The 12,146-nt window shown below is 43.3% G+C and overlaps 1 protein-coding gene across 1 annotated transcript; it reads right to left on the minus strand.

The window, feature by feature from the left end:
• Window positions 1-9,657: 9,657 nt before the first annotated feature.
• LOC310867545 (store-operated calcium entry-associated regulatory factor-like) lies at window positions 9,658-10,500 on the minus strand (the record flags this gene model as incomplete). Its single annotated transcript, XM_083777659.1, has 1 exon — window positions 9,658-10,500. One exon carries the CDS (start codon window positions 10,498-10,500, stop codon window positions 9,658-9,660), a length of 843 nt encoding a protein of 280 aa, XP_083633785.1.
• Window positions 10,501-12,146: the final 1,646 nt, after the last annotated feature.

Raw genomic sequence — 12,146 nt, forward strand, 5'->3', positions numbered from 1 at the left:
ATCATCTCCTCCAACCTCTATGAAGGGAGAAGGTATCCGCCCCTTCTTCACATGGTTTGGTCGGAATGGAACCTGAGTTACCTGACCTTTGGCTTTGGATAACGATTTGATTTGATTTGACAGCTGTGTGAGTGACTTGATTTTAAATTCTCTCTCTCTCTTTCACAGTGCAGTGATTGGACTCAGAGCATCATGCTTTAATTGCAGGCACGTGCAGAGGGGGGGCTAGAGCCCCTGCCCTTTTGCAGAAAGTGCCCTTTCCCTCTAAACAAAAACAAAAACGTTTATTTCTTTTAAAGGGAATTTTATTTTTTTTGCCACATAAGGGCATGTGTGTGTGTGTGTGTGTGTGTGGGGGGGGGGGGGGCAATAAGGGCTTGTGGGGAGCCAATAAGGGCTTATGTGGGGGGCCAATAAGGGCTTGTGTGGGGGAAAACAAAGGCTTATTTGGGGGGCAAATAAGGGCTTATGGGGGGGCAACTTATAGCCTACTGTAATACTGTTTTAAATGTGTTGTGAGTGTGACCCCAGATGTATTATACTCATGAAACAGTGTTTTTAACCTGCCTCTGTCTTCTTGAATGTATGCATTCATTACATTATTGCAGTCGCTGTATATTGTGTTTCTCCTAGCAGCAGACATCACAGTTTGACCTTGGCTAGAAATGAACTGAAATAAACCTTTACGCGTTCACGCTGGACAGATGCGTGTCCATGGACATTCGTGCACACGGATGCCCGTGCACATTGCTTTGAGCACGCCTGGAAGGGTCATAGCTCTAATAATGACGCTATGTGAACCGAGGTGTTAAAAGTATGATGCCTTTGTTCAGTCAGAAGATGATTCCTTGCGCGCCTCTAAACTTTATCTCTTACTCAACTAGATAGCATCATAGCAAGAATAGGGAGTTGTGCTTGTTAATTTTTGTAGGCTGACCGAGGAGTCTGTTCTCCTCTGTCTTCTATCTTTTCACTATTTTGTAAATTCGTTTGATTCTTGAATAAACCTATTTTTTATACTTCAGTGTAATCTACGATGGCCTCCCGTGTTATTGATTAGCCAATAATACAGTATGTCCGTTGTCTGTGTTTTTCCTGTCACTCCGTGGGGTAAGTTTAATTAGTTTGATTTAACAACTTAATTCTTAGTAACAGTCTGCCGGTGTTTATCTTTCCCCGAGCGGGGAGGAAGACGGCGAGATATGGGGATCCAGGCGCGCCCCGATCCGCAAGTCCAGGAATGGACTATGTTTATGGTTGTGTTTGATGATGATAGCGGCTCGCCATCTCCCTCAATCCTTCCACGGATGGAGAAAGGGAGGACAGGCTGGAGAGACTTGCACATACAGTGCCAGTCCAAAGAAGTCAAAGTGGCTATATTTCAACGCCTTAGTAGAGCCGGTTGAAGTAAATTAGCCACGCATGTACAGTATTCTAACATTTAACCCCTTGTGTCCCGGTACTCTATACGGGTTTAGGCGTGAGAACTGTATGCTATGAACGACCAGCCTTAGTTCGCGCAGTGCTCCGACTCATAAGGTGAAAAGCAGCTATAAATCTCTGCCTCATAAGAGCCATAGATTAAAAGCTGTGAGTGTGTGTGTATATACTGTATATCTTCCCCTGTATCCCCTCAATTCCTGCCGCTTCATACGAAGTGAGCGTCGGACGAGCGAACGAGCGGGAGTATGTCTCCCATGCTGGCCTTGATGCCCGCATTGGAACTCTATACACACTGCCTATAAACTTGTGATGTGAGCGTGCGTAACTCTGGCTCGAGTGATAGTGCTCCGTAGGCACAGAGAGGATAGTTTTATGGGTTTAGTTAGCGTCACGCCTGATATCCTTGACCTCGTACAAGCAGTACGAGGCTATCGTACTGCTTGTATAATTGTTTGTCGCACAAATGGTGTGTCTCCGGGCTACAGAATGAGTCAAAGGTGTTACAGCATAATATTATAAGTTATTAATGGCATATTTAATAAAACATAATATTGTGCGCACGTCACATGTGTACATGTATGGACAGAAGCCACAAGACGAACATTTGACAAGTAATGATAATTCCACTATCATAATGATCAGTCAGTTTTAGTTTCAGACTAATGAGAACATATTGCTTATTTTACTGTCCAATGACATGAAATGGCACAAAAAAAGACCACCCCCAAAAATCTGCGCTCTATGCGCGCCCACACATGTTTGACACGTCACATGCTACATAAAGCATGATGAAATTTTGAATATTTTGCCTTCTATAGGTTGTTAATGGTATGGTCACATATTATGCCAATTATGAAAATTGCTCAACATATGCAAGTTAGCATCCGGCAGTTTCTACATGCTGGGGAATTTGGTATTGCAGCGCTGGCAAGTAGACCAATGGGCTTCTAGGCTATGCAGCTGTGCTGTGTGCACGCTGTGTGGACACGCGTGCGTGTGCGTGATGTTCCGTTGTACTGAAAAACAAATCACCATGACACCACTGCGGCAGACCTTTAATGCACAGCCAAAAATCACAAAGAAAAACAACTGTGGTATTATAGCATTCATTCTTATCTTACACAGTGTTATATGACCCGCAGCATCACCCACGGACCACCCGGTTGACCCTCTGACTATGAATCTCAGCTCCGGAACAAATTCCAGAAGAAATGTGGGAATATTAGCTTTCTCTACATTATTTATCTTCATTTTCATTCGGAGGTTTAATGTTGCGGCTTGTAATCCAATAAAACCATCATGAAGAAGTAACAATGTACTTCGTTGTGCTATAATGTTCGGCCTGTGCTCTTTTCCAAAGTAAAATTAGACTTAAAGTCCTGAAAAGGAACGATGTGTATGTAATGTAGCCTACACATGACAGTACAGTATTATGTAACCAAGAGTGCCAAAGTTCCAGTACCATCAATCTTGTAAATTATATTCAGGTTACTCGTAAACCATGTAATTGCTCTGTGATTTAGGGAAGAGGCCACTGTACTGTATACTGACAGAGGACAACTGTGCAAGGCGTTGCGGGGTGGCACTGGTGCTCTGTTCAGACAACCGCCATGATCCTTGGCTTGTGATACGTCTCTCCATGGAACCTTTCGTAACCTCTTCCAACTTGGCATTATAGAAACATTTTCTTTATAGATTCACTAGGCGTCGTTAAGCGCCTTGTTACGACCTTGTAGATCGGTTTATTCTCTTTTGTGCAACACGAAAGACTTAAAGGGCGACTTCACCCCTTTTCAACCTATAATCAGTCCTCACTCATGCTCATTATAATATCCTATAATTTTTGTCCCAGAGTAGGGCTGTGGACAGTTCAGAAACACAGACCAAGCATAAAACAAATATGGTACCATAACTGACGTAACCATATTATAATGAACATTAGTAAGGACCAATTATATGAAGATGAGTGAAGTCGTCCTTCAAGTGGAAGGTACAGTAGGTAGGCTACATTGTACCTATACCCCATCTCAATCACATTGTCAATGAAGCATTGCAGTTGCAGGACATGATGCATTGTTCCCATTCTGAAGTTAGAGTTCTGGTTCATTGGCTTGAGCCCAAACCACACCAAAGGGTTGAGATTGAGACTTTTAAGGTCAACCACACCAATGCAACTCATTGAGTTGCATTGGTTTGGGCTTAAGGAGAGAGTTGTTTACATTTACAATTTTCACCAGTGAGGGGGATAACTTTGTAATATGCTATTGGCTGTTTGTATTCTTTTTGGAAAAATATAAAAAGATACTCCTGTGGAAAGGCTATATTATTTTACTTATATTGACCCTATAAACAATTTAGTATTATTTAGTATATGTAAGGTTTTGTCCACTCAAATGGTACCTCGTCAGATAATCCCCACATATCCTACAACAACTTCTGTGAACAGACTTCACTGTAATAGCTTTTCATAAATTATATTTGTACTTAGGCTGTCTGCTGTCATGAAAGTTTATAGTTAGAGAAATTCAAAGTCCAGCCATCTGCTGTCCAGCCTCTCCCACCCCTCACTGGGGACAATTCTGGGAGGAAAACAGAAACGGTGTGAGTTGTTGTTACCATTGATTTACCGGTAGTCTAGACCACAAGAATCCAATGAATTGCAAATCTAAGGAATTCCTCCCTTTTAAGAGCCTTAAATACACCCTGGGCTTTTGTTTGTTTGCCACATGAACCCTATAGTGTCCCTGTCCTGTCGCGGAAATGATGCAGACAGCACAACAACATACGCGTTTCTGCATATGGCCTTCGTCAGTGGCGCTGACAAGGGTTGTAGGCCAGGGGTGGGTGTGTGTGTGTGTGTGTGTGTGTGTGTGTGTGTGTGTGTGTGTGTGTGTGTGTGTGTGTGTGTGTGTGTGTGTGTGTGTGTGTGTGTGTGTGTGTGTGTGTGTGTGTGTGTGTGTGTGTGTGTTACGCACCAAATAGCCTAGGGGTAAAGGGTACGCATAACATATAAAATCGAAGGAATTTATATGGAAGGAAACCTCACTGCAAAGTAGAAAATGGGTTTACTTGAACTTCAAGCATAAAGTTTACAGAGGTACAAAAAGTGTTGTTCTCAATAAAAAAAGGCTCAATAAATACATGATGGAAGTTAATCGACTTTCAAGTATATTGGCAATCCTTTATAATAGTGATGACTAGTAGGCAGTATTATTATATATAGGGTAAGATATTAAAGCAGAGCGGTATAACTTGGGGTGTTCCCAGAAAAAAGGAGACAACCAAAACAATAACTTCGCCTAACCAAAACCTAAACGATAACAAAGGAGGAACAATAAAGTGCCTTAAAAGGACAGTTCCGTGAGTGCTGGTGTTCTCTTGTCTAAAAGTTACTCCCCCGACCGTGCATTGTGGTAACATGCTCCGAGTGATTGAGACAAATTGGAGTCGTGCGTCCATGCTTCCATGATTTCGAAAATGATCTACATTCTACAAGGTCACAAGGCGACACGTTGTTAGGTTGTAGATTGACATTGGATTGGTTCACATACCAGGCAGTGATGCAGCTTGTCAGGATGCCCAATGATCTGACCTTGTCCATGTAGGCCGTCTTGTATAGTCAGACGTTGATGTTGTTTAATTACCGTTGTGCTTTCTTAACCCATTCTGACCTGAGATCGGATTCTAAAAATGTCTGACAGTTTTCTGAAAAAGCTATGTTTCCGCTATGATCTGCTATTTTTCAATGGCTAAAGCATAACATGATGCTAACACCAAAAGGGGTTCCCGCCCAGAATGGGTTGGCATTGGAGTGTGCGATGCCATGCAGATACAAGGAGTATATAGGAGTCAGAACCCAGCCCAGTGTTGAGGGTCAGTGTACCTGAGGTAAAGTCCAGTGCCCAGTCTCATCACCTTAAAGGGATTGTGACATTAAAAAAAAGGTTTTGGAATTGTTCTTATTTTTTTTAGGTTTTCTAATCTCAATTGCACCCAAAAAACATGAACTTTTAACATTCAGTAGATTTTCTGTGATCTGGGGTTTTCTGGCTCAAACAGTTGCTCTGATTTTCCGGCAGATTGTGATGTAAGATCCTGCAAATCCCATATATGTCAATGGGATTTGCGAGCAGATGTCACTGTTTTCACTGTGTTGCCTGTTTTCATTATAGCTCAAAAAGCTTCCAAACCCCAAAGAAAACTTCAGACCACAGAAAATCCACTGAATGTTCAAAGTTCAGGTTTTTTTGGGTGTAATTGAGGTCATAAAACCTAAAAGAAAAAAGAAAAAGAAAAAGAAATGAAAATGAATGTCATAAAACCTTTAAGACGACCTGACAGGAAGTCCAGTATGCGCATGCATGGTCGGATGCAGGCCCAGATCTCTGAGCTTTGTCTGAGTGATCTCTTAAGCCTGTCGGGACCACAGCCTAGAAGAGGGAGAGGTGGAAAATACCTGAAAAATACTCCTGCCAGCTGCATGGTCATTCTCTGAGGAATCTGAGGATGCCACATAATCGTTGCAACTATTTATTATTATTAATTATTATTATTTATTACTATTATTTTGCTATACAACAACATGGTTAACAAGTGGTTAACTAAACATAATCATAAACCACAACAAACCCATGTCTAACTTGACTAAAATAAATTAAATCATACCAATTTGATCTTTTGGAGGCAGTGTCAATAATGCTTCCATTCTTACACTTCATGGGATCTACTGTTCTTAAGGAGAGCACTCATAACACCAATAAATAACATAACGAGACAGACACAATTCAGACTTTCTGAATTTTGTTATTCGAATATGGAGCCAACATTCAAGCATTACAATGGAACAAAGGGGCCCGGTCCAGAGCCCTGGCAGAGGCCTTTTTGAGGCAGTTCTGAACAACCGTTGGCCCGACCTACTAGACAACGGCCACTGCACTCCCTGTGGTGGTGTGTGTCGAATTTGAAGTTGGTGGGGCCAACAGTTCTCGAGTTACATGGATTACAACAGTACACGCACACAGCACACACACAGACAGAGACTTATGGAGTTCTGTGTCAGGCATGCCCAAATATGGAGTGTTGTGAGGTCAGAACAGGCCAGCTTCATATATGGAGTTATGGACCATGGGCAGGGGCCCTGTCCAGAGCCCGGGCAGAGGCCTTTTTGGGGCGGTTCTGAAAAACCGTTGGTCCACCCTACTAGACACCGGCCACTGCACCCCTGCGGTGGTGTGGAACGCACGTGGCGAATTTGAAGTCTGTAGGGCGAACGGTCCTCGAGTTACGTGGATTACACACAGACAGACAGACGTACAGTACAGAGACTTGGTGCATTCATAGATAGATATGCAAAGTAAGATCTAGTCACAAGAACGAAAGGTCAAGAATATTTGTAAGTTTGAGAGCAGGCCAATAACTTTCCACATTGCAATCAAAAGAGGAATGTAATTATGTAAACACAAGGTGAAGACTGGTGAATTTCACTGTGACGTCTACGTCCACAGTTTGGCTGTACAGTATATCCGAGAATGTTCCTGAGAGCTGCACTTCACACAACATGATGAACTAGTTACGAATCCCCCCTGCCGTCTTCAGGGTATGAGAGTTGCACTAACACACATAAGGGATATAAGAAATTCATTTCTGAATGCTTTTGTCTGGAAATACAAACTGAGAGTCTACAATGCAAAGAAACTATCAGTGCTACCCAGGAGGTTTCTATAAATGAGAATTGTAAACAAACATGCTCCAGTGTACTGCCAAATCCAGACCGGCTTCATATAGCTGAATGAGATTTTAAAAGACCTAATGAAAAGAAGAGATGGATGATGCCAAATCCTCATTAGAAGGTTTTCTAGGAAGGATTAAATGCAGCAAAACAAGATGGCAAAGGAACTCTGAAAAACCCTAAATGAAATAATGGGGAGAAAGGAAACTGGGAGCCCTTTTGTTGAAGAATCAGATATGGCAGAACAAAGCATGCACATCCAATTTACAATTACAATTTACAATTTAGGCATTTAGCAGACGCTCTTAATCCAGAGCGACTTACAATAATCAAGAACAAAAGCATGGGAATACATCACAAAAGCATTTATCATAAAACATGCGTAACTATCCAAATAAAAACCAGTTGCCAGGTCAATGGTTCATTCAGTTCGATGGTCGCAGGTCCATTTAGGTTCCTTTACAGCAGGGGGGTTATCAACCTGGGGGAGTCCCGAACTAATTTTGAGGGCTGGAAAATGGAAATTTTGAGTTTACATAGGAGGCTACATATAGTGCATGCGTGCATAAACATTCCTTAATGATGGTTTCAGTATTTATTTATGATGTATTTTCTCTATTATTATAAGGTATTGTAGCGGCCAATTTGTATTGGGGGTGGGGAGGGGGACAGACAGGGGTCCCGACTCACGAGACATGGCCAAAGCATTTTCGGGGGTCCCCAGCCAAAAACGTTGAGAACGCCACCCTGCTGGCCTTTACACCATGGACATGACGTTTAATAATAATAATAATTATTATTATTATTTCGATCCTCACGGATCTTCATCAGTCTGATGGATTTATCATACAAAATGCTACACTGATAATACATTATTCAATAAGAAAATATTAAATAAAATATGCGACACCCCCTCCTACAAAAATACCTATTTTAATGCTTTATTTCAGAAACTATAAGGTGCGAGTTAAGACAGGGGTATAGCCTACAAATTTCATGCTGACTATCTGCTCACTAACTGGCTAAAGTCTGCAGGTGACACGACTCGCACAAGGTAACTGGCTGAGCCACCAGACCTGTACCCTGACGACAAAATACCCGTCTTGTAGAAAGATAATCTGTTTTTGCCACTTGTATTAATTATGACATTACATTGTGATGCCACCCTGTGGCCAAATTGGAGAAGAGACAATAATATGATGGGCCCAAATGTCACTGGGATATGTAGTAGCTAGTAGGACCCTAGCCTGAGCTAACGTGTTAGGTTTCTGGTCTAGAGGGGCGGGTCGCGGCTCAGATTTGCGCACGCCCTGATTGGATCTCATCGATCTGTCCGTCACCCCCGGCCCCTCCTCTCCCCCCTGGTGCAGCGCTACATCACATAATTTGGAGCGACGCCCACCCGGAAGGGTTGACTCCCACTTTTAGACCAGAGCGGCCAATGCGTTCCTCCAGGCTTTCAATTTTTGCACCAACAAAAATGAAAGCCTGGTACCGAGGCTAGTAGGACCCTAGTCTGAGACACCCTATATATCAAAGGAAAAGAGGACGCTGTTTTTCCTTTTTTTTGCAGATGGGTTCTCAGCATTGACCAGCTGTGCTTACACAGCAGCTGCAAAAACACATTTGTATACGTTTTTTTACTAATACAGTTTTTTACTTGCCTTTGACGTTTTGTTCTTTTATGTTTTGTTGTTTCTGATGCTCTGGATGTTTTGAAACTTTTTATGATTAATTTATAATTAATTATTAAGTCTGTAAAGCACTTTGTAACTATGTTTGGAAAGGTGCTATATAAATAAAATTCATTCGTTCAATCAAAAGGGGGGGGGGGACACATTCCCAAACCACAATTGAGTCAACGCCAATAAAAAAACAACAACATTAGGAAACCAGAAATGCATAAACCATGAAAAATCCATTGATAAGGGCCCGGAGGCCCTATATTTTTCTACTGTTTTGTTTTCTTCTTCCGCCACTTTTTGCAGTTCTGTGCAAATAGAATGAAATTTGGCAATATGGTAGAGCGTCTGCTAAAAATAGGGTCATGGGAAACGGTCAAGAACTGAAGCTCCCAGTCCTTCATCAAAGGATCTACCTTTAGATCTCCCAATTATATGATTGTATGAATTATATATGATCAACTCTATCCACTCCTTGGGTTTCCGTAGTGGGTGGGTTTGTTTGTGGGTGGGAATACAGCGTTGACAGACAACCCCTTGCTTTATCGCTTCAATGGCTTGGCCCTGTCTTATCGCTGCTTGCAGCTATATTTTGTTTTTTGTTTTGCAAATCTTGCCTTGCCTCCACATTTACTTCCAGGTGGAAAAACAAAACACACTAAAATGTGGCACACACAGACACACAAACCATATAGCGCCCCTCAGTCAAAAAAGAAAAGGTGGAAAAAAGGTTACATGCTTGGCCTTCTGCCGCGCACAAAAGATTTGGTGCTGTTGATCACTCCAGTTTGACACACAAGATTCCTATCTTCTTGTGGTTCCTCCAAACCCTGATGCGGTGCGGGTCCCTGTGCTGGCGGCGGGTGTCAATGTGCTGTGGGCGGTCTCTCTAGCAGGTCTGCTGTCGGTGTAGCTGTAGGGTTGTCTCCTGTGGTTTCCAAACAAGTACCCCAACACGCCTCCTGTCCCCAGGCCTGTCCAGAAGCCGCCACCTCCCGTTCCTGTGGAAGCACATCCTCCGGCTGGGTAAGGTTGATGTTGGTTACTGTAGTAATCACTGCGGAAGCCATATCCGAAACCTGGATCGACGCCATAGGCCGGGGGGGGATTGGCACCGGGATAGTGTGGAGAAAGCGGAGTGGGTTGTCCAATTTGATAGATGGCATAGGCTATCAGCAGCAGCACAGCCACTCCTAGCAGACATCCCACGAGGCTGACCTCGGGTGAAGCACTCTGGTGATGCTTGTTGCCAAAGAAACTGTAGGAGCTTCCGGCCCCTTGTGCTCTCATGCGGTGGCCCTCCTCCGTCAGCTCCAGCTTGTACTCCAGCCCGCAGGAACCCGTCAGGACGTAGGCGTCACCTGGATGGCCGTAGCCCTCACAGCTCACCTCTATCTGGCCAAACCGGTATGCATTGTCCATGTCCGCCTTGCACTCCCATTGGACGTCAACTCCGTCCCAGCCTTTGTTAATGCACTGGACCACCTGGGGAACGAAGGCCGCCCCACAGCCCGCGGAGCCGCCAACACATTTGAGCTGGGAGACGGGGCTGGAGCGGCGGCCGGTGGTGTAGCGATCTCTGTGGAGTGTCAAGGCGTTGACGTTGCGCAGCAGCACGCTGGGTCCCGGAGCTTCATTCCAATTCATTGACGCAGCGAGAGCTGAAACCGCCAAGAGAAGCTGGACGGGCAATATGATAAATGGCTTCATTGTCGGGTTGTGAGACTATACTGATTACTATTATGAATGTGGCTGTACGACACGCTACATCTGCACTTATGAGTTGAGCCAATTCACGATTGATTGTTCTCTGTTTATATTCATGACCTTATGTCACCTTTACAATAGTGATGTCACTTACTGCAGATGCAGAGATCTCCATATATGGGCATAAATCAGCATGACCATATACAGTATATGGGCATACTGTATACTGATGACATCAGAGATCTCCATATGGGCATAAAATGGACACAGACTGACAGATACAGGCAGATCTCTCCATATATGGGCATAAAAGGGACAAACGACTGGTCCACTGTATGTTAGACAGCCTATAAAGATGGTCTCTCTCTACAGTACAGTACAGTACAAACGCCTGTCACGATTTGACCACCCAGTATTATGATGTTGATATTCACTCATCAGCCAACACTCCCCACTGACAGGTAGTTAGTTACCCCCCCCCCCTTTTGATTTACATCAACAGGGCATGTGATCTCAAACCCACAATTCAACATTTTGGTATACATTTTGTATTCATCCTTAGGACCCCAAATCACACCTTGGAAAGCATGAGTGTCTATTTCAAACAAAGTGTTTTTTGACTGGGGGGTCATATTTTGACAGCAAGAATTGCCTGTTACGATTTGACCCCACTGTATTAGAATGTTGATATTCACTCATCAGCCAACACTCCCCACTGACAGGTAGCTAGTACATACATCATGTTAAAAGGCAGGATTTTTTTCTCAATGGATTGAGGGGAGTTGATTTCACCTCGTTGACATTTTCTTTTTGTTCTCTACCCTGGCCCCCCCACACATGTGAAGTTTCTTTGAGTATTTAGAAAAGCGCTATATAAATCCCAGATATCATCACATTCCGTGCTACAAACACATTCCGTGCTCGTACACACAAACACACAAAGCTGTGCATATGAGGGGCTAGCGCCCCTCAAAAAGGGGGGGAAGGAGAAGGTGAATCCATTCCATAACCTCAGACTCACTGTCTCACATCATCCATACAATTCAAGGCATTTAGCAGTCTTATCATGACATGAACAACATGCGCGACATCTAAATAACATAGGAGAAAAAAAAACATTAAAGTAACAAAAAACATGAGAACTTGAAGATACTATCTGCTGTATTAGAGAAAAAGAGGAACTATAACCAGGTGCTCAACAGAGATAGCAAAACATGATAATGATAAAAAGGTGCTCACACGGATCAAAAACGAGATCAAAGACATAGATTTTTAATTTAATAAAGGGCTCATTTTTTCATTTTTTAACTTTGAGTGCCCGGATCCTCTCTCTTTTTATCTATACTATCTGCTGTGTTTGAAGTGCTGAGGGTTGGGTGGAGTCTGCAGAGGTGTACAACAGTCCAGTGTGTCTCAGGAAAGGCTCGGAGAGCATTCCGTGTTAGCTGATCTAAGTGAGTGGGAATGGTTGTCTTGAAGGCAATGGGGGTTGGCCAACATCAGTGGTTTGTACTGGGTGAGGCCTGGTAGCAACTGGAAGCCAAGGAAGGGCATCATCATATGCCAGAGTCTTGTTTTATTGTGAT

The sequence above is a fragment of the Protomyctophum parallelum genome, assembly GCF_964188405.1.
Source record: "Protomyctophum parallelum genome assembly, chromosome: 12".
Lineage (NCBI taxonomy): Eukaryota > Metazoa > Chordata > Actinopteri > Myctophiformes > Myctophidae > Protomyctophum > Protomyctophum parallelum.